General features: G+C 39.9%; 1 protein-coding gene across 1 annotated transcript in view; it reads left to right on the top strand.

The window, feature by feature from the left end:
- Nucleotides 1-23,431, top strand: part of NEDD9 (neural precursor cell expressed, developmentally down-regulated 9) — a gene marked incomplete at both ends in the record, with an annotated part of 137,721 nt that overhangs the window by 112,891 nt on the left and 1,399 nt on the right. Inside the window, 4 exons of the mRNA XM_084259409.1 lie at nucleotides 17,797-17,898; nucleotides 18,356-18,457; nucleotides 19,341-20,573; nucleotides 21,974-22,063. Coding sequence (XP_084115535.1) covers nucleotides 17,797-17,898; nucleotides 18,356-18,457; nucleotides 19,341-20,573; nucleotides 21,974-22,063 — 1,527 coding nt within the window. The remainder of the gene's footprint in view (nucleotides 1-17,796; nucleotides 17,899-18,355; nucleotides 18,458-19,340; nucleotides 20,574-21,973; nucleotides 22,064-23,431) is intronic.

The following is a 23,431-nucleotide window of genomic DNA, read 5'->3' as shown; positions in this document are numbered from 1 at the left end:
ACACAAACAGTATATAAAAAGGACCTGCCACAGTGGTTAGCACAAAAGGGCTTAAAAAATAGTTCCTCTACCTTTGTTTTGTCTTACTTTTTTAAGGTTTTATTTTGAATGGCATCAGCCTTGTTTGTGTTTCCTAATAAGCACTGAATATGCAAATATTTTACTGCTAACACATGCTGTTTTGTTGGAGTGCATGGCTCTCTACAAGAATTTTGCATGGAGTAGAAAAGAACTCTCAAAGTTAACTGGAAACCATACACAGTGAAACCTTTGCTTAATTTCATTGGGTTTTTTTACTCTGGATTTGGTGCATTTTACCCATTAGGCATTGTAGGCAGAATGCCCAGGGCCTATGAAAATGTTGGAGAGCTGAATAAAAAATTTTGGTTACATAATATGAAACACAAAAACTGCAAAATACAAATTAATAAACATTTAGACAAATGTGTAGGAAATATAATGTCATCCTCATTAACTATTCCATGTAGGGTTCATAACTATTTCATTACATTTGAAAACATTTTGTAAATTAGATATTTCTCACTTTGCAAAGATTTCTGACTATACTCTGTGATTGCCAAAAACTCACAGATGATTCTAAATTAAATGACTTACTCATAGTTCAATAATTTGAAAAGCTGAATTATATTTTTATAAAATGTTTTCAGTTTTTAAAAGCAAAGATTCTACTTAATATGGAGTATGGTTTAGAGTAGAGTTCCCAAACACACAAAAGCCTAAAGTCTACAAAGTCTGAAAATAGCCTCATTTCTTTGCTCCAACGATCAGTAAAGCAGCCACTTGAGTTCATCTATTTCATGCTTGATTGTATAAGTAATTGTATGTGTTCCTTTGATTAATCTTTAGACATGTTGCTTTTATTCTAACTGTTGGAATTAAATGTGCTTTGCATCCTTTGAACCTCAGTTTGAACAAAATTATAAGCCCTATTAACTCAGGCAGGGGTCATGGGGTTCTTTGCTGTTATAGGCCAGCCTCATAGCACAGCACCACAAGATAGCAGCTAATGAATGAATGAACAGGCAGAAGTAAGAAATGAAGCATTTAATCTGAGTTGACCTTTAAATAAACCAAAAAGTGGTTCTGATCTTATCACCCATCCACCATCACACACTAGTCTTAATCCTATTGTCCAGCTCATGACAATATGGTATGACTGACCAAGTCAGATCATTCACGGAACTTTTTCCCAGAAGGGTCTTAGAGCAGGTCACCATCTGCTTTCTGTAATCACAACTACCTGTGTGTAACTAATAAGCATCCAAGGTATGAGTGGTATAAAGTTCAACTTGTCTGAGGTTGTAATTTTAATGCAATACACAAACATCAGGTCCTCAGTTTAGATGCCAACATCAGTTAACTCTCCTATACTCACCTAAAGAAAATGTCACTCTTCATCCTGAGTATGCTTTCTTTGTACATGCTATTATTTACCTAGAATACCTTTCTAGTCTATTCTACATGTAAGCTCCTTGGCAGTCTTTATTTTTTTTAAGTTTTTTTTTTTAATTTATTTATTTTATTTATACAAGCACTGGGTACAGTCAGAAGTGCGGGAGGGTGAGAGAATTCACCAGAGCCAGAGCGGGGAACAGAACAGGCAGACTGATGAAATACACTGCTGAGGGGAGCAGCGGGCGGCAGGAGAGGTCTGCACGCCATATGCGACCCTCACCGGCGGCTGGGGATCGAACCAGTGCTGCAGAGGCTGCAGGCAGCTTCACAGCCCAGTGCTCAACCGCTGCGCCACCAGAGAGGCCCCCCAGTCTTTATTTTTTTTAAAGGTTTTTTGTTTTGTTTTGTTGTTTTGTTTTGCATAGAAGAACTGGGTTGTAGACCAGAAGTGCAGGGGGTGAGAGGATTCACCAGAGACAGAGAGGGGAGCACAACAGGTGGATCTACTGACATACACTGCTGAGGGGAGCTGTGGGCAAGAGAGGAGAGGTCTGCTGCACCATATGTGGGTCAGCAACCTGGCTGGGGATGAAACTCAGGCTTAGGGATGATAGGGTGATAGCGCTGAGACTTAACCCCTAAGCCACCAGGAAGGCCCCTGGGCAGTCTTTAAGACCCACTGCAATGCTCATCTCCTCTGAGAACTTTTCTCTCTATATCCTAGAAATTTCTTCCTTCCTCTGTCGTCACAAAATGTCTTGTATGTTCTACTTGAAGTCAAGAGAGCTCATGGGTTAATTAAAGCTTAATAGCCACCACTGTGATAAGATGGTGAGCAATGCTGGGGCAAGCACTGCTTTGGGGGTGACACTTGGAAAACCCAAGCATTTTAAGGTTTTGATACCCCATTATCTCATCTTTAAAGGCCATTCCCTACCTTCCAAAACAGTCACAATCAAATGTTAAAAGAAATGACTCAAGGATTTTAGCCAGGTCTCTCAGGCCCATTCCTGAAAGGTAATATAGGAACCAGAAATAGATTAACTACTATGTTTCCATCTTCTTAGACACTGAGTCATCATGGGTAACACACAGAAGAATGCACACTCATACCCATTGGTTAAAGAATCAAAGATTTCTCTTATTAGGATCTGAAGCGTTGTGAATACCCATTGGTTAAAGAATCAAAGATTTCTCTTATTAGGATCTGAAGCGTTGTGAAATCAGTTTGCCGAGAGCAACACTGTCGCCAGCCAACTAACTGCTTTGTATTGGTGGATAATTTGTGTAACACCAAGTAAAAATAGATTTAGAGGAAATGAAAGCTCTCAGAGAAGATAAACTCTGACTTCACCTCACTTTCGTTTGTTCCCTTCCTATACACACACAGAAAAAAAAAAAAAAACACCAGGGAGAATGAGTATCACAGAACAGAAGGTTCTCCTGGTTTCTTTCACTTATAAACCAAATTAAGTACAAACATGTTCCAGATTTTTGCCTTTCTGTATAAAGATAATCCTAATTTAAATTAAAATTTTTCTCAATACATGATTAAATTTTGGGCTATGTGGAAAAATGAATTTTCATCTAAAATCTCTATCTTCAAGTGTCAAGATAAATTTTAAACTTTATGCAAAACTGGAGGTTGTTGAGTGCTTCAAGGCAGGACTTGAAGAACTCACTTTGAAAATAAGAAGTATCTCTTCCAGTTGGATATACCAAGCCAATTGTAATGCCTCCTTTAAATCGAACAAAGACCCTTGGTATTTGCTCAATGGCAAGACCTTCAAAATCAGTTACAATTTGTACAAAGCTCATGGATAATGGATAACGAATATTTCTAAGAGTACATTCCTCACTTCTTATAAATCCATACTAAAGCAAACCTTCCTTCCCTTTTCAGTGATTTCATGCTAAGTGACAGTGCTTATCATTGTGAACAAATAGATAATGTGTGGAGTATGACGCCTGGCAAAGTGGATAACATTCTATTTCTGAGGGAGAGAAAAGAACATATTTGATTTGATGATAAAGCTGAGACTTCATATTGGTTGAATCTTTAAAAACAGACTTGTTTGAGCACATTGCAGAAAATGCAGAGCTAGATATCAGAAATGCACTGGTTTTAAGCAGTTGTGCTCTAAACCCAGTTGTCAAGACCTGCTTGTAGAGAGGCAAGTTGTTGCTTTTGAAGGAGTATAGATATGATTCCCTTAGGACAGTGTGTTTTTAACAGTCATGTAGGACTCCAGTAACATCTGAAGAATGTTAAGAAAGTCCTCTCTTTAAAGGAATCCTATAGTACATCAGTTTGTGAAGCAAAGAATCCATTGCCAATGACATAGTCACATCTGATTTATCTGCATAATTTTTATAATGGTTGGTTCTCTTAAAGTAAGGTATGCTTAAATTAGTTATTTACCAGAACAGTTGTTTTTCAAATTTACCACCAATTAACTGAGTAGACTTTAACATGTTATTGTTACTCATTTTTGAAGATAGTTTTTGAACTAAAGTGGGGGTGTCCAAAAGGTGCCTTTGAGTCTGGGTTCCTTGTGAGGGACATTATATACATAATCTCCCCTAATCCTCTCAACAGCCTCAGAAGGTGTTTGTTACAAACTTCACTTTATGGGGATGGTATCTTACGTCTGAGAAGTAAATTAACATGCTGAAGGACCTATCTCTAGAAAGAGGCTGAATTTATATTTGAGCCCATGTCTGCCTAACTCTGAAGCTAATGATTTTTTACATCCCAGCTAACACTTGAGTTTGCCAAACTCTAAAAAAAGAGGATGTGTTTAAATGTTTCATTAGCAATTTCAATTCACCAAAATTATGGAGGCTAAAAAGCAAGCATCCTTTGACCAGGAAAAATTCCTTCCAAAGTCACTTCTGGAGGCTTCCACTTCCAGAGACTAGCATCAATGCTGAGGGACTCTGAAGCGAGGGATGTAGAATTTCCCACCAGCTAGCTACAGTGGTCAGTTTCATGCCAGGCTGATCCAATAAAACCCTGAGCAGTTCATTGAGGTGATAGAAAGACCAATATACCCATGAGAACATAGCTACAGCTATATTAACTTTTGCTGCTATTGGAAATAATCATTCTTTCAAAAGATTTCAAATTGCTCTAAATGGATCACTTCATTTAGCCAGATGTAGTTAAATCTCCCAGAAAGGACTTGTCAATGAAAGGGGCAACCTCAAAACACTTGATACCATGATTTCAAATGTTCCTTCTCCATAACTAGGTAGCATTCTTTGGACAACAGGGCATTAAGGAAAGTACCGTGGCACTGCTGGACCCAGCTAAGCAGGTCTGGGTTCACCTCACTGTCATTTAATGAACTGAATAACCTCTGAACTTTAGCTTCCTCAACTGTGAAATGGAAATGATCTCTAATGGTCTTTGCTAAAAGTTTATGATCCGATATCCTTATCTGATTGTTTCTCAGAGTTGCTTGAAAAGTTTCATGAAATGACCTAGTCTCATGAATCTTTTTTTTTTTTAGATTTATTTATTTATTTATTTATTTATACAAGCACTGGGTACAGTCAGAAGCATGGTGGGAGGGTGAGAGAATTCACCAGAGCCAGAGCGGGGAGCTGAACAGGCAGACTGATGAAGTACACTGCTGAGGGGAGCAGCGGGCGCCACAAGAGAGTGTGCACGCCATGTGGGACCCTAGCCAGTGGCTGGGGATCATACCGGCACTGCAGAGTCTGCGGCAGCTTCATAGCCCAGCGCTCAACCGCTGTGCCACCGGGGAGACCCATCATGAATCTTTTAAAACATAAAAGATAGTTAGGCATTGATAATAAATTTCAAGTTGGCCCCCAAGTTTTGGGAAAAATCCTTCCTTACCCTTCCTTTAGGATCCAGGCCATCTTCTTATCTAGAAACTACAGTCTCCTTTGGAGGACAGACAAGTCAAAAGAAATAGGGGGTAGGCAGGAGCACAGGAACGAGGGTTGTGGCTTGCTGAGCCAGGGAAGGTCAGTTTGCAGACCACTTCCAGAGAGTATCTCATTTAGAACTCATCCCTGTTTTGTTGCAATGACCTAAGAAAATGCTTTGTCCTGGAACTCATTATTTTTTGCCCCCTTTCCTGTATTCAATCGTGTTTGATTTGGAAGAGGCCATTGGCGGGCTCTCCACAGGACAGCCCTGCCACAATGCTGGGTCAGCCCTGGTCAGAACTGGCACCAGACTCTGCCACATGAACAGTTTGCTGCATCAACCACCGTGTGTTTCTCCTAGCTAAGTCATGAGAGCATTCCTTTTTAGGAAAAAATTACATCATAAGTGTTTGAGTCCAGGATCTTCATCTCACCACCTTTCCATACTCACATTTATGGATAGCTCTCTTCAATGGATTTCACAATTTAGATTTAGTGCTTAGTGTCCTGTTGGATTTATCTGAACATCAATAAGTCAAAATGCTTGTCCATAGTTTCATATATTGAAAGAACATTTTGATCTATGAGATATAAGAAATGGCTTTGTTACACCTACCTCAGTCGCAGACTATATTCAGGTTTGTCCAGAGAAAGCTTCAACTACTTGAGGAACCCAGACGTCATTTTCCATCATATTCTTTTATGTTAAATGCTTCTAGCTGCTCTTTGGCGCTTGGTCACTCCATAACTAAATATTGCTTTAGCACTCACTACACAAAGAGCTTCCTGAAAGCAGCAGGGGAGACATGCTAGGGGCTTAACAATCAGGGCACTGTTCCTATTGAGTAGTTCACAGCCCAAATGCTGTGTCAAAGGAATGTACCCCAAGAGCCTACTCCATATCTGAGCATGCTGTGGTGACTTTCCTCATTTGGGAAAAGAGACCAGCCATGACTAGGATGTGGTCAGCAAAAGACTTAATTCTACCATAAAATCAGGCATCCGGGAAGGAAAATAAATCACCTCCCCAAAATAGAGAGGGAGAAATCTTGATGAGCCAAGAGAAGCATTAAGAAGAGTTAACTATGGACATGGTCCATGAGGGTGCATTTTTTTTTGAAATTTAATTATTTTAATTTTTTTTGTTTTTTACATCATTTTTCATTTTTAAACAATATTTGCTTCCCCACCCCCTCAGGTGTAGTCCCCATAGAATTTCCTTCACCATTGCATCTGCGCACCTTCACCTTAGTCCCCTGTGCTCTTCCCTCCCTCCCTCTGATCCCTCTCCCTCCTCCTCCCCTACAATATGTCCATGAAGGTGTATTTTTAAGGCCAGACTTAGTTTTCATTACATTGTTGCTATGCAAGTAAATAAATGAGCTCACTGCTACACCAAAGTTGGGCAGAGAGAATTATAGAGAATTAATAAATCCAGTGAGGGCAACATGTGGCTTTTCCTCTGGTCATAGAAAAGTAACTAGTAATCTTGGATTTGAAACAAACTTCTATAACTTTGCAATTTCTGAAAGCTGGATCCAAGTTCAAATGGGCAGACAGTGATAATAGTGATATTTCTTTTCCTACGATTTTTTTTTTTTTAAAGGGAAAGGGTCAAGCAGTTCATGGGCTTGAGACAAAGAGGTTATTATAAGCTCTAATAAATACTGTGGTGACTCTGTTAATGCTTTTTAAGGCATTTAAGGGAAATAAGTCCCTTTCAACAAGGAGTTTTAGAAATTTAAACAGTCTAGTTATTGCATGAAGCCCAGAGATAGTATAAATAAAACAGGGGGCTGTGGGTATTATAGACAGGAAGCAATCAGTTTTAGTTTCCACATATGCCAAGAATAATACAAATAGATGGCTGCTAATTAGTGAAACATACTTTTGATTTCAGACAGTCTAATTATTGGTGAGGTTATAAAGCTGTGTGTATCATTATGGCATAGTTGCACTTTTTTACTTCTCATCAATTTGCCGTTATGCTTCCTGGACACCACCTGAGTTGACTTGTTACTGACTAAGTCTTGAGGAGGAATGAAAGGAGCTGGCTACTCACATAACTACTCTGTCTTGTTCTGGATCTTCAAAAACCCTGAACAAACCAATCACAGGCAAGGAAATTGAAACTAATCAAAACTCCCAAAAAACAAAAGTCCAAGACCAGATGACTTCACAAGTGAGTTCTAACCAACTTTCAAAGATGAACAAATACCTATCCTATGCAAATGCTCTCAAGGATTGAAAAATAGGGCCTCCCCAGTGGTGCAGCAGTTGAGTGCTGGGCTGAGAAGCTGCCTGCAGCCTCTGCAGCGCCAGTTTGATCCCTGGCTGCCTGTGAGGGTCCAACATGGCGGGCAGATCTCTCCTGCCACGCCCACTGCTCCCTTCAGCAGTGTACTTTGTCAGTCTGCCTGTTCTGTTCCCCACTCTGTCTCTGGTGAATTCTCTCACCCTCCCACGCTTCTGACTGTACCCAGTGCTTGTATAAATAAATAAATTAAAATTAAAAAAAAATTGAAAAATATTGACTACCTCCAAACATATTTTCTTTTTTTTTTAATAGAGGCATGTTTTTATTTATTTATTTGTTTGTTTGTTTGTTTTGTTTATACATGCACTGGGTACAGCCAGAAGCACGGGAGGGTGAGAGAATTCACTAGAGCCAGAGCGGGGAGCAGAGCAGGCAGAAGGACCGAAGTACACTGCTGAGGGGAGCAGAGGGCGGCAGGAGAGGTCTGCGCGCCATGTGGGACCCTCCTCTGGTGGCCGGGGAGCAGCCGGGGATCGAACTGGCGCTGCAGAGGCCGCGGGCAGCTTCGCAACCCAGCGCTCAACCGCTGCGCCACCAGGGAGGCCCTCCAAACATATTTTCTGAGCTCATTATGCCAATACCAAAACCAAATAAAGACAACACACAAAAAAAGAAAACTACAGATCAACTTCCCTAAAGAATACTGATGCAAAAATCCTCAGTAAAATCTTAACAAACCAAATATAACAATGTGTTAAAAGGATTATACATACATCATCGCCAAGTTGGATTTATGTAATTAATTAATGTAATTTTTCATATAAACAAAAAGAAAATAGAAACCATATGATCACATCAATGAATGCTAAGAAAATATTTGATAAGATTCAGTACCCATTTATGATGAAAACCCTTGAAAAACTTGGGATAAATGAAACATATTAAAATAATAAAAGCCGTATATGACAAGCCTATAATTAACATCATTCTCAATGGTGAAAAATTGAAATTATTTCCACTAAGGTCCAGAACGAGGCAAGGATTTCTACTCTTACATCTACTCTACAACATAGTGTTCAAAATCCTAAGTAGAGCAATTAGGCAAGAGAAAAATATGTAAAAGGAATCCAAATTAGGAAAGAAGATGTAAAGCTATCATTATTTGCAAATGATATAATGTGACAGACATCCCTAAAAACTCCATGGAAAAACTAATTAAAACAACTAGCTCAGCAAAGTGGTGGGTTACAAAATCAATACACAAAAATTTGTTGTCTTCCTATATGCAAACAATGAGATAAGAGAAGAAGAAATCTGATCTCCCGAGGACCACTATGGCCTGAGTTTGATTCCAGCCAGGGAGCTAACTCACATATGGTGCAGCAGACCTCTCCTGTCTTGCCCACTGCTCCCCTTAGCAGTGTATTTCAGTAGATCTGCCCCTTCTGCTCCCCACTCTGTCTCTGGTGAATCCCCACACCTCCATACCTCTGACCTACACACCAGTTCGTCTAAACAAAAGTAAATATAAATTAAAAAATAGATAAATAGATTTAAAAAAAGAAGAAATTAAGAAAACCATCCCATTTTACAATTATAACAAAATAATTAAATACCTACTAACAAACCTAACAAAGGAAATGAAGGACATATACAAGGAAAACTTCAAAACATTGTTAAGAGAAATAGAAGACAAAAAGAAATGCAAAGGTATCCCCTACTCATGGAATGGAAGAATCAGCATTGTCAAAATGGCCATCCTAACCAAAGCAATTTACAAATTCAATTCAATCCGAATACATATTTCAGTGTCATTCTTCAAAGAAATGTAACAAATATTACGAAATTTATTTGGAACCACAAAGACTTCAAATAGACAAAGCTCTCCTAACAAAAAGGCTGGGGGCGGGGGTGGGAAGATGTGGTATTATACTTCAGGACTTCAAACTGTACTACAAAGTAATCAAAACAGCCTGCTACTGGAACAAAAACAGACACAGACCAATGGAATAGAATTGAAGGCCCAGAAATAAAACCACACATATATGGACAGTTAATCTATGACAAAGGAGTGAAGAATATACACTGGAACAATGTAAGCCTCTTTGATAAATGGTATCGGGAAAACTGAACTACCACGTGCAGAAGAAAAAAAGTAGAACTGCTATCACACACTCACACACCATCCATGAAAACCAACTCGAAATGGATAAAAGACTTGAATATAAGACCTGAAACTATATAAATACATTGAAGAAAAAAACAGGCAATCCATGACATAAGCTTCAGAGATAGTTTTGTGTTTTTTATCCCAGCAGCAAGGAAAACAAAAGACAAAACCCAACAGAACTAAAAATACTTCTGCACAGAAAAAGAAACTGTAACCAAAACAAAGAGACACATTACTGAATGGGAGAAAATATTTGCCAACCCTGCATCTGACAAAGGACTGGTATCAGTGATCTACAAAGAGCTCATACAACTCAACAAAAAGAAAACAACTAACTGAATCAAATAATGTGCAGAAGAGCTGGTGGATACTGTTCCAAAACCAGCATACAGATGGCCAGCAGGCTCATGACCTCATCACTTATCATCAGGGAAATACAAATTAAAATCACAATGAGATACCACCTCGTAACCATGAGAATGGCCCATATTAAAAAGGAGAGAAACAACCAACATGGGTGATGGTGTAGAGAAAAAGGAACCTTGGTGAGAATGTAGACTGGTCCAACCCCTATGGAAAGCTGTGAGGAGGTTCCTCAAAAGACTAATAATTGATCTGCCATAAGACCCAACAAGTCCACTCTTAGGTGTCTACTCAAAGAACACAAAACCACTAATTCGAAATGAAACCTGCACTCCTGTGTTTATTGCAGCACTATTTACAGCAGTCAAGATATGGAAACAACCTAAGTGCCCAAAAGGTATCAAGAAGATGTAGCATACATATGCATTGGAATACTACTCAGTAATCAGAAAAGACAAACTCATGACACTTGTGGCATCATAGATAGAGTTGGAAAGGGATTCCATAAGCAAGTCAAGCCAGAAGGTGAAAGATAAATATGAAATGGTGTCACTTATATGTTGAATATAGAGAAACCAGACAAAGGGTTAAATAAAAACAAACATTAAAAGCAACCCTGGAGAGCTGACCATAGATCTGAAGCATCCAGAGAGGAAGAGGAGGCAGTAAGGGTGGAGGGAGGGAGGGAGTGGAGTGAGAAGATGGAGCAAATCAGCAGAACCCAGTGGATTATGTGGAGGACTGTGGATGCTTTGGTGGTGGGAGAGCTACGGTGACCACACCTGAGGGCTAAAATCCTATATTGTCAAAATATTAACAAGGATGTAAAACAAAGGTACTCCATTTAAAAAATTAAATAAAAATGTTTTTTAGTTATAACAAACTATTCTTTTGTGATTTTAAATTTTTGATACATGAAACATATACATAAAATTCAGAGCTATGAATAACAATGATAATATACTAGAACAGGATCAGTGCTGCTCAGGTAACCTGTGCTCCTCCCCATCCATTCTCAGTCCTGCATCCATTCCTCCTAATACTTCTTGTCAAACAGTCAGATTTTTGTTTCTTTTACCTGTTTCTGTTCCTTCTTGCATATAATGTATAGAAGGAAGGAATAAGTCCAGAGGCATGTGTAGTTGTGATAAGGAGGTGAGCCACAGGGCTGACATCAGAAGGAAGCACAGCAGAATGTGTCAGGACCTGAGACCCTGTTAATTGGCATTTGCAGTATTCTCGGGGGACAAGGACAATTTTCCTTCATGAATACCATAGCCCACTCCCACCTACTTCCCTCGGTACCCGGTGAACTGGTAGCACACAGCTGAGAAGCAGTAGTTGCCCTAACCTCAGTGTCTGTACTCCTGCTATGCCCCAATCCCAGGCACCCACCAGTTCTGCCTTAAACAGGTGAAGTGAATGACCAAGGAAAGCAGCACCCCTCCCCCTGATACCCCTGTTCCTAGGTGACTTGCTGAGACCCTGGTATAAGTGGTGCCATATGAGACATTGTCTTGAAAGAAAGTGTTTGCTTTTATACATTCCAGATTAATATGTGCCCTACTTCTTGGTGATTTCCTCTTTTGACAAACCCAAGCTCATAATCTTCTACTGAAAAGTTCTTGTCTAAAGGAAAATTCAATGAAGTATCCTGAGCTTGGGACCGCACTATCTTTCCTTTGGATAATTATATTTATCTCTAGACCTTATAAAGCATATTTTTTCCTGGGGGTTTCTGCTGAACTATCTTGTGCTGATAATTGTGACAATGGAAATTCTGATTGCTCAGAGTAAAATTATAGCCCAGGTCAATTTACTGATGGTCATTCAGGGATCAAAGTCTCTTCTCATATACTGCTTTGATTTGAAAAATTCTCCCACTGTCTTGAAGACCTCACTGGGTACACTTTAGGCATCTGTAAAGCTTAATTTCTTTCCGGATGACTAAAATCTAAGAATGTTTTTGTTTTCGCACATGGTTTAATCACAAATCATTTTTAAATCAAATGGACTTGATTTCTGTGATCATAAGACACAAACAATATCTTCATCACATCAGGAAGAATTCAAGTGTTGGCCATTGTCTTACCTCCTGTACTCCTGATTATCTTTGACTGGGTATTGGATGTTGTGTTTAAAAATACTTGCAGAAACTATTTTAGGCCTGTAAATCCTCTAGAGAGGATTTTGTTTCTTTCTGTTAGCCTCCTAGGCACACATGAATCTAATTTCAGCCTTCAAGATGTTCTGGGTAACCCACTGACATGAAGCTTGTGCCACCTTGGGTTAACTTCTACTTAATCATTGCTTTGCATGCACCCTTACTTCACGGATCCAAAGTGGGAGATAACAACCAAGTCCCTACATTGCTGATTCCTGAACTCCATCCTTCCCACTTGTCCAAAGGAGCTATAGGAAATACAATGTAACCTTTCAGACACCCTTTTCAGATCAGCAAATGTTCCCAGGGAAAAAATCAGCCTCAAATTTGGGGTTTTCCTCTATGAATTCCTTCTCCACTAACCAAGCTTATACTGGTAATTCTTCACTGTCTTTTAACTCTTTCATGCTACTAAGAAGACATTTAATATCTTTTCTCCATTTTTGACTCTGACTTCGGTAAGGTGGTTGATCGGAATTATGTAGTCCACAATATAAGTCCAAAAGTAAAGTCTGTATAACCTAGGTTAAAAATTATAATAAAAATAGCTAAGCTGAAAGATTTACTCTAGGCTGGGAACTTCATGTACTTATTCCTTTAATATTCATAATAGCCTATAAGTGTCATTATTTTTATTTTGCTAATGGGCAAATACCTTGTTCATGGTCTCACAACTAGTAAGTGGTGGAAGTGTGATTTAGATTCAGCTCTGCCTGAGTCCAACTAATGTTCTCAATCACTCCCCTTATTTCTTCTAATCCTTGCAATGAGTTGAAGTCCCACTGGGCCATGCACTCTAGTAAACAACTTCTGGAGACACAGGAATGTCACATGTTGTCAGAACTAGAAGAATGATTTCTGTTCCTATCTACTGTTTTTTCCTTCTGATGCTAAGGTAAAAAGCAGAGTTGGTTTTGATTTCTTTGCAAAACTCCCCCATATGTTTCTGACTGTGGCCAAGAACGCAGGTGTTTATGTCACATGCAGGCTCTGAGAGGTTGGGGAAAAGAAAACCATCTAACACCCTTTCTTAGCCTCCCATCGGCGTTTGCCCCAGATAGAGTTGAAAGTGGTTGTCCTTCCATGCTTTCTGATGTTTACTTTTATCAAACATTTGTGCTGCTCTCTTGGTTCCCTCGCTCGCTTGACACTGCCATGTGTGACTGATAAGATATAGTCTGCCCCCTCATTCTGTGAGTTCCACTCATCCTAGAGCTGACTTACCTGGAAACTAACCTTATCTTACTTAGGCAACCCCTGCTTAGTGTCCTTCCCAATCCCACATCATTCTTCTTATAAATACTCTGGAGTTTTACTTTGGTTTGTTGATATATTCAGTCATTGTAGTTACCTGTGACCTCCTATACTCAAGGCATTGTGCTAAGACCTGTTGTATACGTGCAAATGAGTAAGAAATGGTCTCTGTCCCCATAAAGCTAAGAGATGAGAAGCACCAAAACAGATCATGAGATAAATATCTCTACTATATATGCATAACACATCTGGGGAGTTCTGAGGAAGGAAATATAACTGTCTGGGAAAATCTTCATGAAACAGAAGCAGTCAGTCTGGTCTTGAAAGCTGAATAAAACTTGAATATGAGGACAAGAATATGAGGACAGCATGAGTAAAGGCACAGGGGTATGGTGTGGACTTGTGTCCACACCATGTGAGGCCTGGAGCAGCTCAGTCTTGCCTGGACATGATTTGGAGAAGAGCTTGTGGGACTGTCACCAGAGGCTCCCCAAGTATTGAGGGAGGAGGGAATACAGATAAATGAAAGTAAAGACTGGCAACTAGGGGCATAGAGACATGTTTACTTTGGCCAAGAAGCTGTTTGAAATATTTGAACCAATTTTGCAAATTATATTTTAAATAAAAATCCAAATTTCTTGTTTCTCCTGAAAATCTGAACCATCTGACAGCATGGAGCATGTTTTCTCAGGACAGCACTTGACAGAACTGAAGAGCGACAACCTCCTATCACCTGAGTGTGAGCTCTGTCTCCCCAGCAGAGAAGTACAGCTTGTGTTTCCCTTCACCATACCTGCTCAGCCTGGGGGGGTTTTAGCAAATGACCCTTGATCTGCTGTGGACACAAGCCTGGGCCAACCAAACATGCAGACATGAGTGACAGAACCAAGGGCCGCTCTTCTGACCCTTCTCACACTCATTCTCAGTAATCTATGGCCTCCACTGTTATCCCAAATAGACTCTTCAAAATTACAAGACTGTAATATTTAAAGCATCTCTTAAAAAACAGCCCATATTGCCCAGGATCTGTGGTTCAAAATGGAGTGAATCAAATACATCACAGTATCGGATGAGGCAAGCACGTTTGCATGTTTCCAGCAGATTAATTAAAGAGCTAACATAACCCCACTCTCTGGACTTGATCTTACCCAGCCAGGGACCAGCCTTGGAGATTTATTAAATGGACTCTTCCTTTTCTAAATTTCTGCAGTTTTCCTTCTTTTCTGTTTCATAACTTGGAAAGTTTCCACTCTCATACTTTTCTGTGAGTTGACAAGGAATGTATAGTAACATCTGAAGAATGTGGGGTTCCTCATCAGGACAGAAAAGCCACATCTGGAAAAATCAGAACCTCTGTCAGGGTACCAGAAAACAGTAGCAGCAGCAGTTGGTCAAATGGCCCCAGGAGAGCCCATAATTTAAACCCTTTTGTGGTGACACTGAAGAATGGAGAGGTCAGTTTGCTAATTCATACTAAGACTATGTAAGCCCTTATATGTATAAGTAAATATACATAAGGAAAGAATGTAGAAGACAAAAAAAAGAGAGAAATAAAAAACCTGCCTTGATTTCATTGAAAACGTTACTTTTGAAATGATTTTTGTGTAGCAATCCCATCAGTACTTCACCATGAAAACACCCAGAATAATTATTGCAAACTTTACAGCCCCTTAGCCAGACCTTGGTGTTCTTTGTAGGCTGAGGTTCGGTAGTTCTGGGGTATTGGAATATTATACACGTTTTAGTGTAATATTCCAAATCGGAAACCCAGTAAAATACAGAATTAGCTGGTCAGCACTTTCTTCTGAGGAGAGAACACACAATTGGCATGAAAGCAGTCCAAGCACTGGGTTGAGAAGGACAATGTTCAAAACAAGTAGATTTCCAACTCCTCATTCTTTCAGACAGCACAAAGTTGGTATCTGTAGGCTCTGGATGGGTCTGACCAGATGCAAAATACTGGCCCATTTAAATACCAATTGTGGAACAATGTGAATGAAATGGTAACCCCAGAAAGCTGGAATCCAGGGAGTTTGTATTTTGTTGGCTTCCTCCGCCCCCTCTGTGGTTTTCACCATCTGTTTCTTTTAATGCACAACAAGGAAAATGACTGGTTTGGAATGCAAAGTTTTTTAAAACCAGATGACCACAGGCATCCTATGAAAGAGAAAGAAAGAACAAGTTGGGGCTCTGTGACATTTGTCAGGAAGTGAAATGGTAAATACCAGGAAACATTAGTGCTCTCTGCCAAGGATGATCCACAAAAGTAGAGTCTTATCCATGACCTTGCCTTTCTGAGGTCATGCTATAGCTTTACACTTCACCAAGGACTATTGAAGACACCAAGTACTACCCACTTTATCTCCCAGTGCCCATTCTTTTTTTATTTTTATTTATTTTTTAAAGATTTATTTATTTATGCATACAAGAACTGGGGTACAGGCCAGAGGTGCGGGGTGGAGGGGTGGTAAGAGGATTCACCAGAGACAGAGTGGGGAACAGAACAGGCAGACTGTGTGAATACACTGCTGAGGGGAGCAGCGGGTGAGACAGGAGAGGCCTGCTGCACCATGTGGGTAGCTCCTTGGCCGGCCAGGGATCAAACTTGTGCTGTAGAGGCCGTGGATAGCTTTACTGTGCTATGCTTAACCTCTTGCGGCCTTTTGGCTAAGATGTTTTCTTATCTGCCCTTTTTTTAAACTAAAGACCTGGCCTTCAGCATAACCATCTTGGCATTAACATTATTACTAAGTTGGCAACCTTGGCTAGAGCCCACTCTTAGAAACTTTTAGACTGAACAAAAGCTGTATTGTAAGTGAGCTAAAGTAGAGAGCTATAAATAGAGGAGCTAGTGGGATAGAGTAAGATAAGATACTTCATTTCTGTCCTGGACAATAATGAGTGGGAAAAGAAAATATGTATGTATATATGATGGCATTAAGAACACAGTGTGTTTTTCTTAAGCAAAGGGCATTCTGCTTTCAAAGGAAGATTTGCTATGCATAGTACCTTGACCTTTCTATAAAATGGTTCTGTATGCCCCGTGCCAACAAAACTTAAAGCCATAAATTTCTTTTTTAAACCTGAGGCAGTGGCCAGATTTGATGGGAGGATGATTGTATAGTAATTTCATTGAAGAAATAATCAGTTGCAAGCACCAGGGATTTAAAACCATATTGAACTCAGGCATTTTAGAGCCCCTGGGGAGAAGACCATCGCTGCATTTGGCCAAGTTCCATCCATTTCAGCAGAAGACAGACATGAGCATTTTTCACATAGTTGTGCAGGCAGCCTGACGCCAGAGTTTTCATATTTGAGAAAGGATAAATGATGATGGCTTCTCAGGAAACAACAAACACTTCCTAGTTCACAATGTCTGTTTTCCACAAAAAATGTCATGTGCAATCTTTAAGGGGGGTGGTGTTAGTGATCTGGGGGGCAGAGGTTAGGCAGAATCAAGATCCTGGTAACTTAGAGGGCCTTGACAGCTAAATACATTTCAAAATGAGTTTAAGTTCAAATCATTTCTCTAAAAGAACCAAGGAAGTATGTAGATACAAAAATACAAGGCTGTCAGGTGAGATTCATTTTACTGACATTGGTTCCAGATGCCAGAGTTGTGATGAGTGTATTTAACTTCTGACATTCTTTGGACAAGGTACTCCCTGGGATGCCTGCCTCCCTAGTGGAAACTAGAAAATGATTAGATACCTGAATTCTGTTACTCGTGGCTCCCTAAGTATTTCATTTGTTTCATGTGTTAGATTGAAAGCTCCTGGAGGCTGCTAAGGACAGCTCTGTTTAAGAGTTAGCTTTGTAAAAGTACTCTAGTGACCTATGGAATTCTAGTTATAATAATGCTGGATAAAGAGGCTTCCAGGGGAAGGTATGAGAGGAATTTTAAGTGGTTGAGCTCTATTTATATTATTCACTTTATAGATCATTTCAGAACCTTTAAAAATTGTCTTTCAATACATTATGATTTTGATGCTCCAAATGGATGATCTAGGACTTCCATAATTTATAAATGATTCTCCCTTTAAGTATATTTCAGGAATTGAGACATTGACCAAGTTTGAGATGATTTTGTTATCAAATAACAATAGAAATATTTCAGGAACTTGTTCTTTGGGATTCAAGAGGGATTTAAAAGTTTACTCATCTGATGTCTCTTTTTTCTCTCTTCCTCCTTTTTTTTAACATAATTAAGAAGCTAGGATATTCACTCACGACTTGTAATCTTATACTCCTGTGTCTTCTCACCCATAGGTGATAACCCCTGTGAGGACAGACCATGGCTATGTGTACGAGTACCCATCCAGACACCAAAAGGACGTCTACGATATTCCTCCTTCCCATGCCATTCAGGGGGTAGGTACCAGGAATGTGGGTACAGCTCTTCAGTGTATCATTCCTGTAGGACTACAGAAGAAACAAACATTGCAAATTATGTATATTTCATGTGACAATTTGTTTTCATTGTCTATTTGAGTCATTTTAGCCAATGTTATTTAAATTATGCTTTCTGGATTAGCTTTATCAGGAATTCCTTGGCCTTTATCTGACAAAGCTTTTGTTGTTTACCATTTTATCATTTTATTTTTAGGAAGTATAATATTCAAACTATAGTTTGAAGTACAGGCAGTGTAGATAATTCATTTGAAATTATAAAATTTAAAAATTCCTTCAACCCCTTACTACATAGAATGCAGCCAAAAGGCAAGATAATACATAACCTGGTATAAATCCATAGTTAAAAATTTAGCACTGTAAAATTTGAAAAGTGTAAGACATTTCCATTCTGGGTAACACAGATATTTCTCTTTAGGTGTATGACATCCCTCCATCATCAGTGAAAGGCCCTATGTTTTCCATTCAAGTGGGAGAGATAAAACCTCAAGGGGTATATGATATCCCTCCAACTAAAGGGGTAAGTGAGCTACTATATTGCAGCAAAAAAGGAGTGAGTGTGTGTGTATATATGAATGTGTGTGTCTGTTTTCCTGGGAATGCATACATTGGGATACAAAAAGAAAGGCGAACCTAAATGGGAAAAATTAGTATTGGTGAGAGAATAAATGGAAAGAAGGGAGTAAATGGAGGAAGAAAAGAAGTTCAATAATTTAAAGAAACCCTCTTAAAAATGGAGGTGCCAGTTAGGAGAACCAATAAGAAAGTAACAAATTAATTTTAGCAAGCAACCAACATATCTCATATCTCTCATATTTATAATGGGTGTTACAGCTTACTCATTCCATATGTGTGTATATATATACGTATATATGTGTGTGCATATGTATGTATACATATACACATGTATGTATAGATCTATGTATGTATTAACACATTTGATTCACTCTTCTAAGCTCTGGGGTATGTCTGTGCAGTTACCCATGTTCTATAGATATTGGAATTGTCTTAGATCATTAAGCAACTTATGCAGCACCATGTAACTGGGAGATATAGGGAGAGAACTCAGGTCTTCTGTGCCCTAGCCTGGTATATTGATGTGTAATTTACTTCTCAGATGGGTCAGCCAAGAAAGGATACCTGGCATGTGGTCAGAAATGTGGGACTGGGATACAGAGAGAGCACCTGAGCTAGGAGATATCCATACCCCAGGCAAGCACTGAGACCATGGAAGGATATACTTGTCCAAGAATGAGGAAAGTGGGACATTAATAGGGCAGAGTGTTGGGAAATACCTGCAAACAGAACTGACAATTCTGGCCTTTAATCGACTATTCAGTTTCTGAAAGTTCGTATGAACCAACTGAAAAAATAACTACTTTGTACTTTTATTTGCTTTGCAGATGTATGCCACTGCACCCTCTGCTTGCCAGGATGAAGTAAGGCTTAGGGAAAAGGAGTATGATTTCCCACCGATGAAACAAGCTGGAAGACTGGAAGTGAGACCTGAGGGAGTTTATGACATTCCCCCAACCAGCACCAAGTCAGTGGAGAAAGACCTTCACCTAAAATATAACTATAATGTTCTCGGAGCTGCTGAACAGTCACCACGAAGACATCAAAACATTTCCCTGAAGCATCTGCCTCCACAGCTGGGGCAGGCAGCAGGGAGTCAGAATGACGCATACGATATCCCCCGAGGGGTTCAGTTCCTTGAACCACCAGCAGAAATCAGTGGGAAAACAAATCATGAAGAAAGAGATGGTGTCTATGACGTTCCTCTACATAACCCGGCAGATGCCAAAGGTTCTCAGGATGTGGTAGATGGGATCAACCGATTATCTTTCTCCAGCACAGGCAGCACCAGGAGTAACATGTCCACATCTTCCACCACCTCAAAAGAATCTTCATTGTCAGCATCCCCATCTCAGGACAAAAGGCTTTTGCTGGACCCAGACACAGCCATTGAGAGACTTCAGTGGCTCCAGCAGACCCTGGAGTTGTGTGTCTCCAACCTAATGGCCCTGGTGACCTCAGAATGGCGTTGTTACAGATACATGGAGCGACACATTAATGAGATACGCACCTTGGTAGACAAGGTGGAACAGTCCCTGAGGGACTACCTCCATTTCACCAAGGGAGCTGTAGCAAATGCTTCCTGCCTCCCAGAACTCATCCTCCACAATAAAATGAAGCGGGAGCTCCAAAGAGTAGAAGATTCCCACCAGATTCTGAGTCAAACCAGCCATGACTTAAATGAGTGCAACTGGTCTCTGAATATCCTAGCTAGCAACAAGACCCAAAATAAGTGTGATGATCTGGACCGGTTTGTGATGGTGGCAAAGACGATACCCGATGATACCAAGCAGCTCACTACAACCATCAACAACAACACCGAGGCCCTCTTCAGATTAAGCTCTGGAAACTCCCGTGTGAAAAATGGGCCTGAGAGCAATATGAACTCCACTGAGTACCCAAACACTGGTTCCCAGATGCCACATCTTAGGGACCACAAGGTCCAGACCCTCAACAAACCAGTGCCCCCAAGCTTGGGCAAGGACCACCTACCTGACTGCAGCAGCAGTGATGGCTCTGAAAGGAGCTGGATGGATGATTATGACTATGTCCACCTGCAGGTAAAGAAACCAGACTTCTAAATCGCCTATGTTTATTTGCAGGGATTTTGAGAATTATTGCCCATGTTAGAAGAAAGAGGAAAACTGCATTAATCTAAGTGGTTCAGAGTTGCAGACTGTGTTGTACAGTCGGAATACTAGTGTTAGAGTACTGCATCCTCAGGTCTGGACTTTCCCAACACTTTCCCAATACATAGGTGTATCCCACCTATGTAACCTCTCTAGGCTCTAATTTCCTAATTTGTGAAATGAATGAAGTATAGGGTTGAGTTAGATCCCATTGATATGCCTCGGTCAGGCAGGAAGAGACTGCCACCAGCTAATCTTACCAACTCTATTTTTATTTGCATTTTATGATTTAGTTCCACATATTTTAACTGCGAAAAAAGGAGAGTTCACATTTAAGAAAAAAATTGAGAATCTGTATACATATACATATGTATTCTCTCTCTCTCTCTCTCTCTCTCTCTCTCTCTCTATATATATATATATATATATATATATACACACACACACAGAGAATTTCTAAGATCCCATCAGCTCACCTGTGTGTGTGTGTGTATGTGTGTGTAATTACTTACAGAGAAACTTTTAGGACCACTGGGCATCTGTCAATTGATGTGGAATTTAACTTGCATATGGGAAATTGAGCACTTAGGGTCTGCCTCTTACAAGTGGGAATCCCACCAAGTTGACCTGGGATCTTGACATCTTGCCCTTTCACTTTGGAGCATGGATTGAAACATTCTACCAAAATCCTTTATTTATAGTTTGGCTTAATACCTTATTCTGCCCTTATTTTAACTTAACTGAGAGCCACCGATTCTCCTGAGAACTATTAAACTAACTACAGTCCTTCTGAGTGTATGAGAGGTAGAGAACTGAGCCACACTTAGTCCTGGGGAAAGGTGTGGGGACAGAGTCCATGGAAGCATTGAACATCCATCTGTGCAGCTGTCGACTGCACATTGGGACAGACTGATTTGGTTTAGAGCAGTACATGATTTGAAGAAACTGGAAGTGCAGTGTGAACCACCTTTAGAATTGCATTAAGAGACTGTGGGTTCACATATAATCTATTACAAAAGAACCCTGAGAAACAGCGCTACTTAAGGAAGTTCAAAGAGGATCACGGGTAGCTCTCCCAAAATGGTGAAGAGGCGCAGAGGGCATGGCCCCCACAGGAGAATGGGTTCAGGTTTCAGTCCTAACTGCACAGTGACTCTGGAAGTCTAGCTGAGAAGCATGTCATCCCTGTCTGGAGCTCATGGGGCCTGAGTGGGCATTTGTGAAATTGCTAGGGCAGTGGCAAGTGAAAGAATATTTACATGTCTGTCAGTGAAATCATTAATATAAATGAATCACAGCGGTGATGTTTTCTTTATGTTGAAAAATAATAGGGTAAGGAGGAGTTTGAGAGGCAACAGAAAGAGCTGTTGGAAAAAGAAAATATCATAAAGCAGAACAAGATGCAGCTGGAACATCATCAGGTAAGTTTCAGTCAAAACAAAAATGACTTGGTATTGAAAAGATTTCCTGCTTAGGAAGAAAGGTATAACTTCAAAGGATTATTATTTTGATTCGTCCAGCGCACTATGGCATAAATAAGCTTCAAGGTACATAAAAGAGTACAAAGAGGTTCCTGGCCTTAGTCTTCCAACTGGGTGTATCTGGAGTCCATCCAAACAGCATTATTTCCAGGCTAAGCCTGTGCATCTAACATATTAGGATTATTTGGATTAAGGCTATTGGTTTCAAGGAGCAAGATCCACTCCAGCTAGCCCAGGCAAACAGGCTTTAGAGTAAGGCCAGAGTAGAGGAGTTCAAGGACAGAAAGTGAATATATAACCAAGTTCAGTGAAAACTAGGACCGTAAATTATCTCTCCTTTTTGACTTCCATTGCCGCTCTCTAAATCTGCTTCTTTCTTCCCTATTTTCTGACAGTATCCTCTTCTACTCATTTGACTCGCCTATAACATAACAGAACCTGTATTTGGCAACTCAAAACCCTTTCCACAGATGCCTTTTTATCTCAGTTTCCTCAATCAGCTCCCTTCTGTGGTTCACTGAATTCCTGAAAAAGAGCATCTGACTGGACCATCTCTATATGCGTGCATCCATTTTTAACCTAATTTTCTGTCGCTCACTGGCAACAGCATAAGTCTATGGTTTGGCTGTCCTTGGTCCAGTGTAAGGGAAGGAGGACAGGATCTAATGTTTTCAGCTAGCATCCAAGTCCATTTACCAAGGGCTTTAGGCAGGGTAGTTTCTTTTAAAATTGGACGTGAGTGGGACAGATAATGATGGGTATAATGATGGGTTTAAGGACATGAAAACAAAATATGGATTGAGGATTTATAAACCTTTCAAAATGAAATGAAATGGCATATAATAAAGAAAAAATCAAAATCGACGAGCAACTATGGACCAGAGACACACCATGGGGGGGAGGAGGGAGGGAGAGGAGGGATTAGGGTAAGGATGGGGGTGGGGGTGGGAATTATATGGGGAATATAGCCAAAATGAAAGTGCACGCATTGTGCAAAAATGAAAAATGATGTAAGAATTATATAAAATAAAATATATTTAAAAACACACACACACAACATGGCATACTGCACTCAGGAAACCAGACTTCTAGTCTTTGCTTTCTGACCAATGACTTTTGGCAAGTCACTTAACCTCCCTGAACTTCAGTCACTTTTCTTTAAGCTGAGAAAATCTTCCATCCCTCAATCTAATGTGATGATATAAATATGAACATATTTACAAAAGCATTTGCTATTTTGAATCACTCTCTGTTTTTGTTTACTTTAATGAATTTGTTGAAACCATAGTAAGTCCTAAGAAGAAAACA

This window comes from Talpa europaea (assembly GCF_964194135.1).
Source record: "Talpa europaea genome assembly, chromosome: 2".
In the NCBI taxonomy this organism is placed as follows: domain Eukaryota; kingdom Metazoa; phylum Chordata; class Mammalia; order Eulipotyphla; family Talpidae; genus Talpa; species Talpa europaea.
This window is presented reverse-complemented; position numbering and strand designations above follow the sequence as displayed.